The sequence below is a fragment of the Canis lupus genome, chromosome 3 (assembly GCF_011100685.1).
Source record: "Canis lupus familiaris isolate Mischka breed German Shepherd chromosome 3, alternate assembly UU_Cfam_GSD_1.0, whole genome shotgun sequence".
Lineage (NCBI taxonomy): Eukaryota > Metazoa > Chordata > Mammalia > Carnivora > Canidae > Canis > Canis lupus.
The window spans coordinates 73,586,319-73,606,962 of record NC_049224.1 but is presented as its reverse complement, the minus strand read 5'-3'; the positions used below and the strand labels follow the sequence as shown (position 1 = coordinate 73,606,962).

Here is a 20,644-nt window from a genome sequence, read left to right as displayed (position 1 = left end):
TCTTAACATAGGTAGCATTTGACAAGGTTATTCTTAAACATGTAATTTCTGTGGTAGTATAATATCTTTTTTTTTTAAGGTTTTATTTCTTTATTTGACAGAGAGAGCACAAGCAGGGGGAGAGGCAGAGGGAGAACGAGAAGCAAACTCCCCACTGAGCAGGGAGCCCATCGTGGGGCTGGATCCCAGGACCCTGGGAAGGCAGATGCTCAACCGGCTGAGCCACCCAGGTGCCCTGGAAGTGTAACATCTTATTGTGTTTTCTAATTCTGTATTATCGACATAGAAGAATGCTATTTCTTTGTAATGCTTCTCCTGAAACGTGAAAGAATAATATTACCACGCAAAAACTATAAAAATAGGAGGAGTATACACTTTATTCAGTAATGTTCGAAACATTTAGGAAAGATCTGGGTCAATATGAAAGACTTACAAAGAGAATATGGCATTTTTACTGATTGTTTATCTGTGTTTTAGTCACACGTTCAAACTACTGTCAGTGGTGCATTTTCATATCACTTTCCCCATAGTAAGAGAGAAGGAAACGTGTTGGTGAGCGTAGTAGAGCCACCTCCCTCAAATTACGTTGCTCTCCATGACCCATCCTAAGTCTCACAGTTCAAGCTAATCATTGACAGAGCTTTACAATCACAAGCTTTTACTGAAGCGTTGATAAGACAGGCGAGCAGTTAGTGGCAAATGAAGCCAGGCTGTGCGGCTGGATCTCCAGGGAATGAATGGATTTTCCTCAGCACCGATGAAAGCAACACACACTATAGGAAAACAATGTGCAACCACGGGCTACAGAGATCTGTCATCCTGTCAGCATTTATTCTCCTAGGAGCTGTTCCTGGATTCTCTGGAGACGGAAGAGCTATATGGTCTAAAAATCCTCATTTTAGTCCGGTAAATGAAAGTCAGCTGTTTCTCTATGACACTTTTCCTAAAAACTTTTTTTGGGGCGTTGGGACTGGAGCATTTCAAGTGGAAGGGAATTGGAAGACAGATGGAAAAGGACCCTCTATATGGGATCATTTCATCCACACACACCTTAAAAATGTCAACAGCATGAATAGTTCCAGTGACAGTTACATTTTTCTGGAAAAAGACCTATCAGCCCTGGATTTTATCGGAGTTTCTTTTTATCAATTTTCAATTTCCTGGCCAAGGCTTTTCCCCGATGGAATAGCAGCAGTTGCCAACGCAAAAGGTCTCCAGTACTACAATTCTCTTCTCGATGCTCTAGTACTTAGGAACATTGAACCTATAGTTACTTTATACCATTGGGATTTGCCTTTGGCACTACAAGAAAAATATGGGGGGTGGAAAAATGAAACCATAACGGATATCTTCAATGACTATGCCACCTACTGTTTCCAGACGTTCGGGGATCGTGTCAAATACTGGATTACAATTCACAATCCATATCTAGTTGCTTGGCATGGGTATGGGACAGGTATGCACGCGCCTGGAGAGAAGGGAAACTTAGCAGCTGTCTACACTGTGGGACACAACCTAATCAAGGTACTGTACAGCTGGCTTCGGGTTATAGCTTCAGAATGAAAGAAACACTAAGAAATGTATCTTCTATTTAAATAATTCTTTTTATTGACACCAACTCAACTAATTGGGATCTAACTCACAAGTTCTAGCCTCAAATTCACATTTAAGCTTGTGTTGTATTTATCTAAGCTCTGAATAATGTATTAAGCCACTTATTTTCCTTAAATGTGCTTTTAAAATTTTGCAACTCTTAAAATCTACAAGTATACATTAGAGTGTGAGAACATGAGTTTACTTTCATTCTGTGAAAAAACAGTACTTTACAAACCTAATTGCTGAAACCCTTTTCTGATAACATGCAACCATTTCAGAATTATTTTACGGCTGGCCATTTCCAATCACTGTTTGTTGTCAGTATTGCTATTCTTGATGATACTCAGCAATAATAAGCTAAATACATGGTAACTAACTGATTCATATTAATACAGGAATTGAGATAAATGTACTTCACTGTTGGTTTTGTCTGTATTACATGGCAGAGAAGATGAGGTTAACTCTTCTAGGAGTTACAATTAAACTAAGAATATAAAAGCTGGGAAGAATATGCTCTACTCAGAATGTTTTATTTTATTTGTTTTTATTTATTTTTTTTTTACTCAGGATGTTTTAAAAGCTAGAGTTAATGCTGGGAGGTTAAAATTACTAAAACAGTGGTGAAAATGTAAGCAAATAATGGCAAATATTGGCTCAATGCTTACTATGTGCCAAAGACTATATTAAGCATTCTGTGTACATTATCACATTTAATCCTCATGATAACTTTATGAACTAGGTCCTATTAGTATCCCCATGTTAAAGATAAGGAAACTGAAGCTTAGTGGAATTAAATAAAATTCATTTATAAATGACAACATAATTAAACACCAAATGTATTAAGAATGTTTTTAAAAGAGCAATCTTTCAGGGATTTTGAAAAGACTTCACCTCACTTCCAGGCTAATATCTAGAATCAGGTTTGACTTTTTGAGTCAAATAATTTCCTTGGGGAAAATAAATTACTCTGGACATCTGTTATGTTTTGAAAATGAAAACACTTTATTTGGGTTTCATAATGTGCTAGGAGGAGTAATTTGATTTTTTATAATCAAATAGGAAATGCACAGAAGTAGAAAAAATGTATAGGAACATAAAATTATTCCGTGTCTAAATTTGCACATAGAAAAATATCTGCCCATTCTTTTCTTTTTGAACTTTCTGGGCTACTATACATGTGTGTCATACTATGGTTTAGTCACATCTGCTTTTGCAGTAAACAGATTGCATTATGATTTCAAGGTCACTTACATATCTTTGATTAGGGCTGTCTATAGAAGAAATGATTAATGTGAGAGTGTACTGTGATTTGGCAAGGAGGACTTTAAAGGGGAGAAAACTTATAGCTATGAAGATTATATATATATATATGACAGAAAAATATTCCTTTTATCTAGTTCTTTAAATTATGAAAACTTATACATTTGTGTATACTACATGCTAGTGTAGATTGAGAAACATCAGATTGTACCAGAGGCTATAGAGCAAAAAAGTTAAATTCCTCTCTCCCTCTCCACCCACCAATCCCAACCTCAAGGAAGCTACTGTTGATGGTTTCTGATACAGTTTTTTTAAAGTTAAATAGGCAAATACATGCACATGTAGGTTTAGTGAGCCTTATAAAGAAAAATGTTCTGAATTGTTGAAAAGTTTTCAGTTACCTGGAAAAAGGTTAACAATTGGAATTTTCATGAACACTATGTTTTGGGGGTTAATTTAAAACCTTCAAAACTGGCTATCTGATTTTAAAAAACACACAGGAAAAGTGGTAACTAGCAAATAGACATTGCTTTCAAACTTAACATATAAAATGCCGTATTTTCAAATGTTTTTCATTTTCCCCTCATTCGAGATGAATTCTGCCTTTAACACAAAATTAGCGCTCTCTGATGGTGAAATAAATTTTATTGTTCTAAATTAAGGGATTACATTTTTTGATTATTGCATTTTCCAAATAATTTCTATCTCTTTAAAATTTCTAAATCACTAACCTAATTAAGGAGTGGAAGGAGTCTCTTGAAATCAGTCAGAAAGTGAAATATGCTTCATAACCCAGTGACATATAGCTCCAGAGAGAAATCTTGCAATGGTTTGGTAGCCCGGCATGACCTCCTCTTGCCCATTTGTTCCTTCTCTCTTCTTCCTTTAACATGGAAAAGATACATTTGACATTTTATGTTGCAATCAGGTATTTTTTTTCCTTATTCTGCCCCCTGTGGCCCAGAAACAGCATTCTTGGGGATTGGTTTTTAGTCCAAGTTAACACATTTTACTGAGTTAAAAAAACAGGCTAACATACAAGTAAATTCACTTTATTTCCCCCTCCTCTGACATTGAAAAGATTTCATAGTGGCTGTTGGGGTCTCTCTAGTTCTGGGACAACCTTGAAAAAACTCCATTTCAGTATGCAGAGTCCTGGTTTGGAGGAAACCTGAAAGGCCTAGCCAGTTCTGAGATGGATCTGGAACTTAAATTTCAACTTTATTGCAGATTCAGTGATTACCGTGAGTCTAAGACTCAGGTGTAAAAAAAAAAAAAACAAAACCCTGCCATAATCACACCTACTAATGGATGCTTCACTCTGAATTTTGAACAGTATTTGGAACAGAAAGAGAGAGTACATTTTTTGACTTCCCCATCTCTAAGCATGGTAATCATGGCTTTAAATATTATCTGTAATTTTGACAACAATTATTATCCCTGTTTTATCACAGAGTGATTATTTCTAACATGCATCATGTTCCTGCCTTGCATAAAATCCATGAAGTGACTCTCCAAAGCTTTTTGGGACTTAAGTCCTGATTTTTCATCAAGAAACTCAACCCACAACCCTGGCCTCCATTTCAGCCTCCTTCCTGGCCACACTCTCCCATGTCCATCACTAATGCCAACCCCTTGTACTCCATATTCCACTATGATGCACTACTAGCAGTATCTTGGTTTTACCTCACTATTTCTCCCCATTCAGTCTTTGCCAGTGTTCTATCCAGTGAGGTTGCCCTTTGTACTCCTTACTTCACTCATCTAATGTCCTTCCAGACTTAGTTTAGGCAGTCACCACCTCTAAGTTATCCTTGACCTGTTAGGTTAGTGTCCACCCTAAAGACTCCCACAGTGAGTTGTGCTTGCTTCTACCTTAGCACTCATACCATCTGGTACTCTTCTGTCTCCCCAAGTAGCCTCAGAGCTCCCTGAAAGGAAAGACTGTTCTTTGTGTTTGTGTTTCTAGCACCCAGCACACAATATTAGGTACATGCTAGGTAGAAATGTTGGTTGAGTGGGTGGTTCAGGATTTCTATCTTAAACCTTGTAATCTAAAAACCAATCTCAAGTTTGAAATTCACATTTTGTTGCACTATGGCTGATTCTTGAAATATTGCCTATGTTAATCCACTGGTATATTAGTCAGGACTTCTTGGTTGTGAGTGACAGAAACCTAATTCAAGTTGGCTTAAGCAAAAATGAACAATTTCCTGGCTCAGGAACCAAATCACAGGGATGAATGGACCCAGTAATGAGGACACTGCCAGAAGCTCTTTATCTCGATCTCTAGGGTCCTTTTCTTCTTGGGGGGTTGGCATGATTCTCTCTTTTGTAGAGGAAATATTTCTTTCAGATTCAGCTTTTAAAACCCCAGAGACAATGGGGGGTGGGGAGGGGGCACCTGGGTGGCTCAGTTGGTTAAGCGGTTAAGTGTCTGCCTTCGGCTCAGGTCATGATCCCAGGGTCCTGGGGTTAATCCTCCGCTTCTCTCTCTGCTCATCCCCCTGCTCATGCTATCAGGTGCACTCTCTCATAAATTAATTAATTAATTAATTTCCAGAGACAGATTCCAGCCTATGTGGCCGACTGCTCTAAAGCCCCAAGGTTTCACATTAGTAAAGGCAGTTAAGATATCTGTTTTCTTTCTATTTTTATGGCCATAAATAGGCATAATAATTTAAGTCCCCCTCCGCTTAAAAGGGAACGTCTGAGAGCCTCTGAGTAAGCATGCACAGAGGTTAGGGAAGATGAGTTTGCTCATATGATGGTAAGTCATTCAGTTTATTGCTCCACAGAATAGCTTCCATGATAGTTTTGACTTCACCACTTCAAATTTGTGTCTTTCATAGACGTGTACTGTTTACAGAGTACCAGGATTTCTCAACCTCAGTACTATTGACATTTGGGACCAAATAATTCTTTTTTGGTGGGGTGTCCTATGCGTTGTAGAACGTTGAACGGTGTCCCTGGACTCAACCCACTAGATGACAGCAACACCCTGGTCTCCAGGGTTGTGACACCAAAATTGTCTCCAGACTTTGCCAAATGTCCCCAGCAAGTGGGAGGTACATACAACTCCTCTCCTTTCCCTCTCCTGAAAACCACTGAAAACCTTACTAGACAACTGGCTGAAGACATGATGCATAAAGATCAAGGACGTTGAAATATAATTAGTATTAGGGACATAAAATTGCCTTGATTTTTAAAAATTGCCTCAAGATTTTCACCAGAAGGGATCCCTGGGTGGCTCAGCGGTTTAGCGCCTGCTTTCGGCCCAGGGCCTGATCCTGGAGATCCAGGATCGAATCCCACATCGGGCTCCCTGCATGGAGCCTGCTTCTCCCTCTGCCTGTGTCTCTGCCTCTCTCTCTCTCTCTCTCTCTCTCTCTGTGTCTCATGAATAAATAAATAAAACCTATAAAAAAAAAAGATTTTCACCAGAAGTGTAAGTTGCCTATATAAACTCTAAATTAATTTATGTCTAGTTTGGCTTTCACACATTGAGAATAGAGACTGCCTCTACCCCTCTGCCTTATTTGTGAAATACTTGCAAGAGCTGCCCTAAATCATTTCTCTGATATAGTTATTTGCGATCAAAAAACTAACCCTACATTTTGAAAGCTTGTACTTTTTAAAAAGCAAAATTCAAGGATTCAAACAAATATAAGCAATTTTTATCCCTCTTTGATGCTACAACATTGTGTTTCACAAAATTTGTTTTGTTTTATTGTGCATCACTTCATGTTGGCTTTCTTTATTTTTTACTTTTTTTATTTATGATAGTCATACAGAGAGAGAGAGAGAGAGAGGCAGAGACACAGGCAGAGGGAGAAGCAGGCTCCATGCACTGGGAGCCCGAGGTGGGACTCGATCCGGGGTCTCCAGGATCACGACCCGGGCCAAAGGCAGGCGCTAAACCGCTAGGCCACCCAGGGATTCCTATGTTGGCTTTTTATGCTGGGGTCTTTGTCTGGTTTTTTTTTTTGGTGGGGGGGGGTTGTTGTTGTTTGCATATCCAAGTGCCACACGTATCCTATTATTTGCTAAAATGTTTTTCTTTAAAATATTTATCTTGAGGGATACCTGGGTGGCTCAACGGTTTAGCACCTGCCTTCAGCTCAGGGCATGATCCTGGAGACCCAGCATCGAGTCCCACTCAGCTCCCTGCATGGAGCCTGCTTCCCCCTCTGTCTATGTCTCTGCCTCTCTCTTTCTGAGTCTCTCATGAATAAATAAATAAAATCCTAAAAAGAATAAAATATTTATTTTGAAAGGAAATTTTAATTCTACAATACATGTGACTAGTATTTTCAAATACCCTTAAAATAAACATGTAACATGTAAACCATAAAATTTCATCTTTGCTTCACCTAATGTCATGTCCCATACAAAAAGAGGTAGGTCTATCGGACTTGAAAATAACACTGTAATACAGTTTCTCCTAAAACCAAAGACAAAAAACAACAAAAATAAATAAATAAATAAATAAATAAATAAATAAATAAATACAATGTGCCATCTTAAAAGGTATCAAAAAATGTTTTTTCTTATGTAATTAAAATAAATTTAATACTGTAAGACTATTAAATGGAATAATGTCCATATTGATGTATATATATATGATCATCTTAAATATTCATAATTTGTTTTTTGAATGTTTTCAATTTATTTAAAACAAACATTTTAATACAATTTTTAACAAAATAGGGCATCTGGGTGGCTCAGTCAGTTGAGCATCTGCCTTCAGCTCAGGTTATGATCCCAGGGTCCTAGGATAGAGCCTCGCATCAGGCTCCCTGCTCAATGAGGAGTCTGCTTCTCTCTCTCCCTCTGGCCCTCCCCCTGCTCATGCTCTCTCTCTCTCTCTGTGTCAAATAAATAAATACAATCTTTAAAAAAAACAATTTAAAAATAGGCTTATGTAAAATAAAATATATGTCAACACTTTTTTGTATATCACACAAATGATGAAATTATTTTTTAAATTCCTTAGGGGTTCACGAGATTGCTTAATACTGTGAAACAGGCTTTCAGGACAAGAAATGTTGGGAAACTCTGCTCGAGGTCGATACTTCACCAACTTGTTCCTGAGCCTGGGATAAGATTTGATTTATTCCCTATTTTTCTACCTCTTTGAAGAATGTTGTCTTACCATTTCTAGGCATCGTTCCCTCAGAGAAGTTCATGCAAGGCTGGGTAGGTATTAAGTATTCAATAAATAATTCAATTGATTATTTTCTATTTAAGGAAGCTCTACCTTGTTCTAGAAAGGATTTAAAACTACAATGGAATAAAATTGGATTTCAGACATATACACGCACACACATACACACACTCATCACAGACTCTGGCATAAACACACAGGCTTTTCAAAACATGCAAATTACCAATACATATGCCTGTTTCTATCAAAAATTTTACATCCAAAGCCCATCTTGAAACAAGCTGCAGAATATTGATGACACTTAAAGCTGAGTGATGTGCTCATGCGAGTTCACTATATTATTCTTTTTATTTTTATATGTTACATAAACTTCCACAATTAAAAGTGAAAAATAGGAGTGCCAGTGGCTCAGTTGTTAAGCGTCTGCCTTGGGCTCAGGTCATGATCCCTGGATCCTGGGATTGAGCCCAGTGAGAGGCTCCTTGCTCAGTGGGGAGTCTGCTTCTCCCTCTGTCTCTGCCCCTGCTTGTGCTCTCTCCCTCTCTCCTAGATAAATAAATACTTTTTTTAAGTAAAAAATAAAATAAGTAAAGGATTATTTTATATTTTAGAAGAAAACAATTGTCTTTATGTAGTATACCTCTTAAAAGCACTATTAGAAGTCTTAACCAAAATTCAGTGTTAAAACTCAAAACACAGCTATAATGTGAAAAAGTCACCATTCACATGATTAATAGCCAAACCTTCTTTGCCAACAGGATGCTGCAACTGCTTTATTGAACAAGAGGACTGCAGTGTTTCACAGGCACATTTAAGTAGATTAAATGTCATTTTTAAACCTTTACTGCCCAAACCTCCACCAATAACTTGAAGACTAAGTGTCATATTTTGAAATGGAAATAGCTTTCAGGAGCCTTCTTTAGCTTGTCTTGGTCAGACAGAAACAAAGTCTCCAATGATCATCTGAAATTATTTTTTTTTCCATGAGAAAAATAAAGGAATGTTTAAAAACTCCCTCGTTAAAGTTGGGTTCTAAGGCAACAACATACCAAAATTAATTTTTGCTAAATCTGTGATTTAAAAACTAGCCCAAGCTTTTGTGCCAAAGGACAGAAAAAAAAGAAGGTTAAAAAGAAAAAAAAGCCTTATTACTTGCTACCTTTTACCACTTTCCTCTCCCACACAAAACAAACAAAAAAAGGACACAGAAAGGAGGAGATGGGGAGAAAGGACAGAGATTAGTCTTAATTTTTACAGTAAAGTGGAAGATTGAGGCAATTATTGCAGATAACCTTTTGACATTCTATCATACTACTCTTACTAATTATTACTATAAGAAGAATATTGCATAACCACCGTAGTGTCCAAAACTGTACTAGGTACTTTTCATGTATTATCTCATTTAATTTGCACATCAACTCTGCCAGGTAGGGTACTCTCAGAGCCAACTTGCATTGATGATGCTGAAGCTCAGAGAAATTCCCCTGAGGTTATGCAGCTGTATGTGGGTTTTTTTTGACTCCACAATGATTGTCAGAGCCAAAATTCTAATTTTATCCAACCGAATCCAAGCTAACAAGGTTTAACAACATGAATCAGCCACCTAGCTTCAGTGAAAAGGAGCAATTTACAGTCTTAAAACCCATGGCATCCGCTTGCGATGATGCTGACTCACAGATATTTAACTTCACTCTGCCTATTTAAAGACCAGAACCATCCATCGACATGTTTTATTTGTCCACAAAATCTATAAACAATTTATCCCTGACTCATACATTAATCATGAGGTTTTCCATGTGTCCCCATGATTTTAATGTTTTATTCGCTCAAAACTTTAGTGTCCTGTTAAAGTGATGTTAGATCATGTGTGTGCCCTTGGCAAAACCATCTGAAGTTTAAATAAATGTTAACACAATTATTCATTGAATTAGCCAATCCATAACACCTATATTATAATCCCAACTCATCTCCCTTAGGATCTAAGACACAAAATATAGGAAATAATGATTCAACAAGTTAAGACTAGTGTTCTTACAGACATTTCTAATCAAATTTGAATAAAAAGATAAAAACTACTTGTTGATAAGAATTGCCAAATACATTTCTATAACCAAAATACCATTGTTAGATATAAATTCTGTTAAAAAAAAAAACAACCCAATTTGTGGAAGACAATTGGTATTCTAAAACCTTCAAGAGAGCAATATTTACTTTTTCTAATCGTTGAGTAGAAAAAGTTATACTTCAGTGAATGATTAACAAGAGTTTAAATAAATGTAATTATAAATGTTCAGAGAATAACATTGTGATCATATTTAAACAGCTTGATTTGAAACAGACTCTCTCATAGAAAATACGGCCCAGCTGGAGATTGGAAAATACTATAAGCAGTGAAGCAGTGCTAGATATGATGCAAGAAATGAACTGAGGAAACCTTTACATTAGCTTACAGTGTAAACTAAGTCATTTAATTGTATATCAAATTATTGTATATAAAAAATCTTATTGAGAAAACTCAAAACTCATTTAGTCTATATTCAAAGAAGAGGGAGTCATTAAACCATTGAACATGAAGGATTGTGTTGCTGAAAATTAGTAGGAAGGCTGAGAAAAGACCCGAACCTTCTAACTTACTAACCAGGAAAGAGTGAATCAGAGAAGTAATTAAAATGGCTGTTGGCTGATCTACCTGAAAATGTTGGAAGTGACTCTTGAGAATGGAGAAAACCAGATCTTTTAGTATTGGGGGCAGTATATTGATTGGTTGGTTCTTCATAGTGTCATATCTTGGCCAGAATTATGTGACTGAGTCTTTAAAAAGAGACCTAGTGTTTACTGTTATCAGTTCTTTTGTGTTAATCACGTATGTATCGTACGTCTTCTGCCCCTACCTTTGATTATCAACATATTATTGTGGAGTAAGAAGTCATTCTTTAATATATAGTGAAATCTAGAATAACTGAACTTTTTCTTTCAGTTTCTGTTTTTTCCTTTGAGATTTTTGGAACTTTGGAGAAACTGAAGAGTAACTACATACAACAATTAAATCCACTGACAGAAACCATTTGTTTCAACCAATTCTCCTGACTTTCGTAAATTACAAAAATAGTGCATTTTTACTGCAAAACATTCAAACAATATAGAAAGACATAAAGTAAAAAATGAACAGTCTCCTTTTTCCTTACTCCCTGACCCCGTACACTGGAAGTAACAACTGCTAGCAGCTTATTCAATGTCCAAATACTTTTCTATGTGTATATGAACACATACATATAGTCACTTTTCTTTACAAAATTTACATCATATTATGACATTACATTTTGATTATTGTCTCTGATTAATTGAAATGCAAAAGTATTCTGCTTCTATCTACATATATTTGTACTTCTCTTTCCTACTAGAGATTATAGTTCATCTGAAAGCAGGAGTTATCTTATTAACTTTTTTCCTCAATGCCTACCAAAGTGCCTTGTGTTTATTAAATAAGTATTTGTAGACTTGAATTTAAGCAATTAATCAATGAGAATGAATGAAGAGAGCAGAACCTCATAATAGCTGTGGGTGGAAGGAAAGAGATAAAATGATTCGTTGAAACTTGCTTTTGCTGATGTGTGTAATTCCTATAGGGGAAAAAGAAATTAAACAGAAGGTAAAAAAACAAAAAACAAAAAACAAAACAAAACAAAACAAAAAACAAAAACAGAAGGTAATGCTGATGAATTCTCAGTTTGACTGGGTACTAATATGGTGCCCCAGCTGGTGAGTCTGGATGAAGGCATAATCAAAGCCACCACTCCCGGCTACCCTCTTTCTCTTGAGTATTGCTGGGACCCAAAAACTGTCACATGGCTTTCACAATGTCCTGGTGCCTTGTCTGTAACATACCCCTTACATTGTCTCTGCCTGTTCAGTCACCTTTGAGTCTAAGGCATAAAAGTATGTTTCTTTTTTTTTTTTTTTTTAAGATTTTATTGGGGATCCCTGGATGGCTCGGCGGTTTAGCGCCTGCCTTTGGCCCAGGGCGCGATCCTGGAGTCTCGGGATCGAGTCCCACGTCGGGCTCCCGGCATGGAGCCTGCTTCTCCCTTCTGTGTCTCTGCCTCTCTCTTTCTCTCTCTGTATATCATAAATAAATAAATAAATCTTAAAAAAAAAAGATTTTATTTATTTATTCATGAGAGACACAGAGAAAGGGGCAGAGACACAGGCAGAGGGAGAAGCAGGCTCCATGCAGGAGCCGGACGTGGGACTCGATCCCGGGTCTCCAAGATCAGGCCCTGGGCCAAAGGCGGTGCTAAACCACTGAGCCACCTGGACTGCCTAAAAGTATGTTTCAAAGCCATATAAATGAATGTGTGTAATGTCCTGGAAATGACAGTGACTGAGAAAGCAGAAAGACTTACTCTTCTTTTTATACAATTTTTTTAAAGATCTTATTTATTTGAGAGAGGGAGAGTATGAGAGAGAGAGAGAGATCACAAGCAGCAGGGAGGGGTAGATGGAGAAGTAGACTTCTTGCTGATCAGGGACCCCCAATGCGGGGCTCAATCCCAGGACCCTGGGATCATGACCTGAGCTGAAGGCAGATGCTTAACCCACTGAACCACCCAGGCTCCCCTGAAAGATTTAGTTCTAATTCTGGTTTTTCCACTGAGACTTTGAGCAAGTCACTTATTTCTTGGGCTTCAGCATCTCATCTATAAATAGGAGATTTTTGAAGAATGGATCAAGTGGCCTCTAAGGTCCATCTTCTACCCCTAGTTATCATCAGTCAAGAGCACAGGACCTAGAGCAATACAGCATGGGCTTGACTTAGTTTGTGAAACTAGGCAAGTGAATAACTTAGCCTTCTACCCCTTCATCTCCTCTGCTCTAGAGTGGGAATGCTAATAGCACCTATCTTAATTCTCCAAAATGGGATTAAATGAGGTAATACACGGGAAGCACTTAGAAGAGTGCTCAGCACATGTGGCACTAGATATGTGTTAGTTCTTATTACTATTTATATTACTAATTTTCCATGGTTCTGTAATTTGATCAGTGTTCTAATTGATCATGAAAGTCACTCATTTTTAAGATCATTTAATTGATTTGTTTGAAAATTGTGCTGTGAAGGGACACCTGGAAGGTTTAGTCAGTTGAACAGCCAACTTCATTTTGGCTCAGGTCATGATCTTGGGCTCCTGGGATGAAGCCCTGATTCAGAGAAGTCTCCTTAAGATTCTCTCCCTTTCTCTTTGCCCCTTCCCCCAGTCATGTGTGCTCTCTCTCAAATAAATAAATAAATAAATAAATAAATTCTCTAAAAAAGAAAGAGAGAATGAGAAAGAAAATTGTGCTGTGCTGAATGCTATACAACGACAGCCTCCTTCCCTTTTTGGTCTAACATTCACAATGGTGTAAAGATCTCAATCCTCAATCAAGATGGTCAAGCATGGGCAGCCCGGGTGGCCCAGTGGTTTAGCGCTGCCTTCAGCCCAGGGCCTGATTCTGGAGACCCAGAATCAAGTCCCATGTCAGGATCCCTGCATGGAGCCTGCTTCTCCCTCTGTCTGTATCTCTCTGTCTCTCTCTCTCTGCCTCTCATGAATAAATAAATAAATAAAATCTTAAAAAAAAAAAAAAAAAGATGGTCAAGCATGTGGAAGTGGCCCCTAAGGATTCATGGATTCATTTAGCCTCTGACACCAGTAAGGACAATATCTAATGCCAATTTTGCTGGTTCTAGGAAAGGGGCCCAGGGAATTACACACAAGTGTTCTCTGCTGTGCTAAGCACTTGGACAACTACATGGCTTTCTGAAAACCCCAAATTTCCTGGCAAGTCCTCCTTGACCTTTCTAGGTGATCTAGAATTTCAGACATACATGGATATTTTCTCCTCAGCATTTGAGAATAGGCAACTATCTATCACTAATTCTATCACTGGTTAGTTTTTTTTTTATCAATTATAATCAAGTACAGCAGAAATTTATTTAAAATATAATTTTAGGGTAACTTGGATGGCTCATTCAGTTAAGCATCTGCTTTTGGCTCAGGTCATGATCTTGGGATCCTGGGATTGAGCCCTGCATCAGGCTCCCTGCTCAGTGGGGAGCCTGCTTCTCACTCTCCCTCTGTCCCTCATCCCCACTCGTGCTATCTCTCTCTCTCTCTCTCTCTCTCTGCTCTCTCTCAAATAAATAAGTAAAATCTTTAAAGAAAATAAAATAAAACATAATTTTAAAATAGTATGTTGTGGTTCATGTCAAATGGTCCCCAACTGCTTCAAAATTTAGGACTGATGGACATAAAGAAACCAGGATGGTTTAGTAAAGTGATCTGAGAGGCCTGGGTTCAGATGCTACCCTTACCAGTGCTCAGCCTCTGTGAACTTCAATTTCTTCTCTAAAATGGAAAAAATAGCTCTGCAGGGGCTGTGCTATCAACAACGTATGTGAGATGACAGCTAACTAGCTGATCCATAGTGGGCATTCATTCAGCAAGTACTCTGTGACAGGCTCTTCACAGGCATCTGTATGTACAACGGTCAGCAAAATAGATACAGTTTCTGCCCCCAAGAAGCTGGTAGGCCAGGCACAGTTCTGCAATCCATGGGCCTGAGATGTACAATCCGGGGGACCTTCTGTAAGATAAAAAAAAAAAAAAATTATGGATGCAAAGTTAGTACAAAAGTGAACATTTATTTGGAATGAGAAAAATATTACAACAGATTACTGTAATCTTAGAGATTCATATTCCTTCTTTTCTGAGGTCTCTTTGGAAATTCATCAGCAATACTTTTCTAGAAATGCTTCTAAATGCAACCAGCTTCCAACCCACCTAGAACATTTTATAGGGACCCATGCAAGTGAGGAGTCCTAAGGCTTCCGCTTCCTTCAGTTCCGGGAAATCTGCCTTTGTTGCCAGGCCTAAAACTAGTAGGTTTTATTTTTGTTATTGTAATAACTGTATTTTTGTAATTTCCAGAGTGGTTTCTACATGGACTGTCTTTAACTCTTCATTCCTAAATCCTGAGGAAAGGCTTCATGTCCCTCACCCAGGCCATTTTAGCTTCATTTATACTCTGAGATATGCTCCTTTTGCATGAAAAAATTACTAACAGGATCCCAATTGTTAATGTAATAATAACAGGAAGCTTAAAATAGCATTCCAACCTCTGCAGAGTTGGCATGCAAATGTTCTTCTTGGGCAAGGAAATTGAACTTCAGTTAAGCATCAATTTGCTAATATTGATTTCTTAAAGCTCCCTTCTAATATCTGGGGAAACCCACAGATGCTTCACTTAATTAATTATAAGCTTTATTCTAGACTTTTTTTTCCCCTCTGTGTTGCCAGGTTTAGACTCTGATTCAAGCATTAGTTGAATTTACTAATATTATCATTGAAATTAGGATTCTATAAGAATATTAAAGCCATTTTTTGAAGGAACAAATATATTAGAGTTTAGTTTTTACATGATTCCTATAGGGAAACCCTGAAACTATACAAATTGATAACAAGCAAAGATTTGTTATAATCATTTGAAAATATGATGATGAAAAGAAAAAAAGAGGGGGCACCTGGGTGGCTCAGTCAGTTGAGCGACAGCCTTGGGCTCAGGTCATGATCCCAGGGTCCTGGGATGGAGCCCTGCATGGGCTCTCTGCCCAGGAGGGACCCTCTTCTTACTCTCCCTCTGTTCTTCCCTCTGCTTGTGCTCTCTCACTCACTCTTTCTCTCTGAAATAAATAAAAGCTTTTTTAAAAAAAGAATATAAGAAGAAAACTCATTAAAACAAAATATAATATGATTATTACTGAGCTATTCCAACTATAGAAAACATGAATTTGAGGGATGCCTGGGTGGCTCAGTTGATTAAGCATCTGCCTTTGGCTCAGGTCATGATCCTGGGGTCCTGGGATAAAGCCCAGAGTCCTGGGTTCCCTACTTATGGGGAGCCTGCTTCTCCCTTTCCCTCTGTCCCTTCCCCTGCTCATGCTGGCTTGCTCGTGCGCTCTTTCCCGCTCTCATGCACACAAATAAATAAAATCTTTAAAAAAAAAAAAAAACACACATGAGGGGATCCCTTGGTGGCGCAGCGGTTTGGCGCCTGCCTTTGGCCCAGGGCGCGATCCTGGAGACCCGGGATCGAGTCCCACGTCGGGCTCCCGGTGCATGGAGCCTGCTTCTCCCTCTCCCTCTGCCTATGTCTCTGCCTCTCTCTCTCTCTCTCTCTCTCTCTGTGACTATCATAAATAAATAAAAATTTGAAAAAATTTAAAAAAAACGTGAATTTGAGCCATTAAAAATAGGATAGGTAAAAATTTTCTTTATGAAAGGTGGGAACTTTTATTAATATTTAAGCTGCCTCCTAAGACAGATGAGGGTAAGATACTGTTTCCAAGAATTTCAAGATTCAAAAAAAAATTTTTTTAAATAACAGTCATATATTTTATTTTATTTTTTTAAAGATTTTACTTTTATGTTATCTCTATAGCCAACATGGGGCTCAAGCTCACAATCCCAAGATCAAGAGTCACATACTCCACCAACTAAGCCAGGTACCCCCACATATTTTTAATGAAATAATAGTCATATATTTTTTATCAATGAACAGTAAAAGTTTGCATACCTTAAGCCCTCAATAAATATTTGTGGAATGCAGAATGAAGGACAGCAATTTTAATTAACAGAAAACTTGATACTAATATAAAGTGCTAGTAGAAAAAACACATGAATCAATGAATCAAACTGAAATTATGATTGCTATTATTTTTGGTTTCAGGTGTAGAATTTAGTGATTTATCACTTACATATAACACCCAGTGCTCATCATAACAAGGGCCCTCCTTAATCCCCATCACCCATTTAGTCCATCCCCCACCCAACTCCCTCCATCAACCCTCAGTTTGTTTCCCATAGTTAAGAGTCTCTCATGGTTTGCTTCCCTCTCTCTCTTTTTCCTTACCCTCTGTTCATTTGTTTTGTTTCTTAAATTCCACATCTGAGTGAATATCATATGGTATTTGACTTTCTCTAACATTTTGCCAGCATAATACACTCAAGCTCCATTCAATCAAACTGAAATTAATCCCAATTCAAATGGACAATGACTAAAATTCAATCAGCTGCAAGAAATAAATGAGAACACACATATCTAGCCATGAAACTCAAGAGGTAGGGAGAGCTAGCTGCAGACCACTCTTCTAGGCCACACAGACTTCCCACCATTGTTTTTCACAGCAAGATAAATTATTTTCAGCTTAGTCTTTTAATGTACTTCAAATTTATATTTGTGTTATCTTCATAGGGTCTTGACATGTTTACCTCTTTCAATTTTCACAACAATTCTCTAGCGTGTTTCTTTTTAGCTAGAATAACAGAGGGAGAACTGAGGCAACTAGGAGGGGATGATTTATCCAAGGTGATAAAGCCAGTTAGCAGTAGGTCCAATACTAGAGCCTGGGTCTCTTACTTTCAAGACCCTTTCTCCTACAGTAGCATGTAGGTAAATAGCAGTTTCCTGTCGTTCTTGCTAACCATATATCCCCAAATAGACAACCAATGTTTTGAAGCAGTTGGTCAAAGAACACTCACATCAATGGACAAAATGTGTGAAAAGCAATTTGGAACTATGTAAAACAATTTTGAAAATAGGTAGCCCATGCCTGGGATTAACAGAAGGAAAGAATCCAAACAAATTAAAAGTTATATTCCAAAGTTAGATATTACGACATTATTTATGATGGGGGGAAAAAAAGAGAGGAAGGAAGGAAGGAAAGAAAAGCAAGCTAATGCATATCAAAAGAGACATAACTAAGTAAACCATATTTCATCAAATTGGTGAATGGTTATGAAGACTAGGAAGATGGAAAATGCTCAAAGTGATTTTAGCTGGGAAATATATTTGGAAAAATTGGAAGGGAACACAGAAATATGAAAACAGTTTGCTCTGATTGTGGAGTTTTAAAATAAATTTTATAAAATAAAATAAATTTTCTTTAACGGTTTTTATTTAAGACTTTATGAAATAACTTTAACCATAAAAAAGTTTATAGTTCACATGAAGGTATTTCAACCTCAATGTGACTAAAATCATACACAGATGTGGAAATTTAGCTTTCGACAAATGTTTGGGGCTTTCTTAAAAACAGGCGCCTGTGATGTATGAGGTTTGTTCATCTGTCTTCAACCCCTGTTGTCCACAGGGTCCCACATGTCTTCCTGACCTCTGACCCCGTCTTCACTTTGTTTCTAAAGTCATGCCCACTATCTTATTTGCTTCCTATCATTCATAGAACTTATCTGAGTCTGGTCTTCTAGGCATCAAAGAAGCTACTACGTTAGACTAGAGGAGGGAACAGAACGAGATATTAGGCCCCTGGCTGTTTCTCAATGACATCAGGCCCTGATAGCTGGCTTGGAAAGAAAAAGCTGCTGACTTCCCCTTTAAGCTACTGAATCTACTGAATCTAAAGAACAAAGGTTGAAGCTCCCTTAAATCAATCATTCCAAAGGTAGATGGCCTTGTACAAGATAGAGGGTAACCTTGAAAATCGCACAAGGACTGTTGTGCAAGGTTGCAGAGCCCGGGCCGCACTTCTGCACCCCATTTTAGTTTTCCCAGTAGACCTCCTTCATGAGTGTCAGACCAAAGGACACCCCTAGATATCTCTCTTACATCTAGATTTATATCCAACTCATACCTCGAAGCAATACTTTTTACCTTGTTACTTGGCAAACAGGATCAAGTTATAACCATAAGTGCCACACAAAGAACCTCCCCCACATTCCCCACATAAGCATGGAGAGGCTGTCTTCAGGCCAGAGCACAGATAACCTTAGATACCTTGATAGCCTATGCAAACAGCAGCAAAGGTGAAAGAGACACTGTGGAATACGAAGGTCACCTTGGGGCATGACAACACATATCTATATATAGATATATATAGATATCTCCAGAAAACTTGCTTGGAAGGGAATTGCAAATCTGTGTATCTGTTGTCCTCCAAGCTATCCTATTTCTCATTAAAATGCTGACCTAGGGATGCCTGGGTGCCTCAGTGGCTGGGCGCCTCCCTTTGGCCCAGGGAGTGATCCTGGAATCCAGGGATCGAGTCCCACCATGGAGCCTGCTTCTTCCTTTGCCTGTGTCTCTACCTCTCTGTCTCTCATGAATAAATAAATAAAATCTTTAAAAATAAAATAAAATAAAATGCTGACGTAACCAAGATTTTATCAATGCTTAGGTCATCTTTCATATACTCACTGAAATAGGTATTAGATCATCTATCTTAAAGAAATTCCCCTCTCCTTTTTTTGTTCCTCTGAGGACTGATTTAATAAATGTATACTGATTCCATCTTTCTCTTTAGTTTCTGACGGCATCGTAGTTGTGAGGCAACTTATTGTGACTTGGAATCTTGTGTGTCCAGGGCTTTAGAGTTTACACATCAGAGGGGCACAACAGCCCTGAAGAGATGTACTGATCACTGTGGTGTTTGTGAATGAAATTACAGAGGATAGCAAAGGATTAAAAGAGAGATTGGAATAAAGCAAAGAATGCTGCCTTTGAATTCTAGTCATGCATGATTGCTTTTGTAGCAAATCAGAAGGAAAAAAAAAAAAAGGAAGAAAGAAAAGGGAGCAGCTTTCAAGTCTCTCTATTGTTATTTCAGCTCCAGAAAAGCCTAGAAAGAGCACCTAAGACCATTTCAGGTGAAGTCTGTCCCAGACTCCCTCTGTGTTTCCTTCCAGAAGCCGGAACTCAGGTTCTGGATTAGGGAGAAGGCCACAGCCTAAATACTTCTCTAGTAGAAGAACATCCTGGAGAATGTTTGGGTGCTGAATGATTCCAGGATCTTCCAGTGAAAATTGAGCAAGGACAAGTGGAATAGTGGTAATACTTCAAAGCATCTACTCCTTCAGAAAATCTTTCAGGGAAGGATTTAAATTAGCTATTGCATAAAGCAAGGAGGCATCTGTTCTGGAATCCTTACCTCTTAGGGTAACACCTATCTCTCCCCATCCTAACACAATTTAGGGAACTTTTCAGTGTTCACAGAATCTATTAGTTTTTTGTTCTGTTTTTTTTTTTTAAATTTTTATTTATTTATGATAGTCACAGAGAGAGAGAGAGGCAGAGACATGGGCAGAAGGAGAAGCAGGCTCCATGCACCAGGAGCCCGACGTGGGATTCGATCCCGGGTCTCCAGGATTGCGCCCTGGGCCAAAGGCAGGCGCCAAACCGCTGCGCCACCCAGGGATCCCCCCTTTTTTTTTTAAGATTTATTTGAGAGAGAGAGAGAGCATGGGTGGGGAGAGGCAAAGGGAGAAGGAGACAGGCAGGCTCTTGGAGCGGGAAGCTGGTTGTGGGGCTCCATTCCAGGACCCCAAGATCATGACCTGAGCCAAAATCAAGCTTCAGACGCTCAACTGACTGAGCAACCCAGGATCTATGAGGTTTGAACCATTGTTCAGATATGATTGTTTTTGGCCTACAAAAAGGCATTTCAGATCATTCAACCCAGTACAAAATACAGCTCTAATGAGCAAAAGACAAACTAAGAAACAAAACGGAAAGCAGATATTGTGAGTTAAAAATAGTAAGGGTTTGTGCACTTGTTTTAGAAACACCGAA

The 20,644-nt window shown here is 38.2% G+C and overlaps 1 protein-coding gene across 2 annotated transcripts in view; it reads left to right on the top strand.

Moving 5' to 3' along the window:
• The first annotated feature begins 592 nt into the window (after nucleotides 1–592).
• Nucleotides 593–20,644, top strand: part of KLB (klotho beta) — a 36,817-nt gene continuing 16,765 nt past the window's right edge. Inside the window, exon 1 of one of the 2 annotated variants that reach the window (XM_038533459.1) lies at nucleotides 593–1,524. In XM_038533459.1, coding sequence (XP_038389387.1) covers nucleotides 700–1,524 — 825 coding nt within the window. In that variant the 5' untranslated portion in view covers nucleotides 593–699. The remainder of the gene's footprint in view (nucleotides 1,525–20,644) is intronic. The other variant, XM_038533458.1, reaches the window with a different exon arrangement.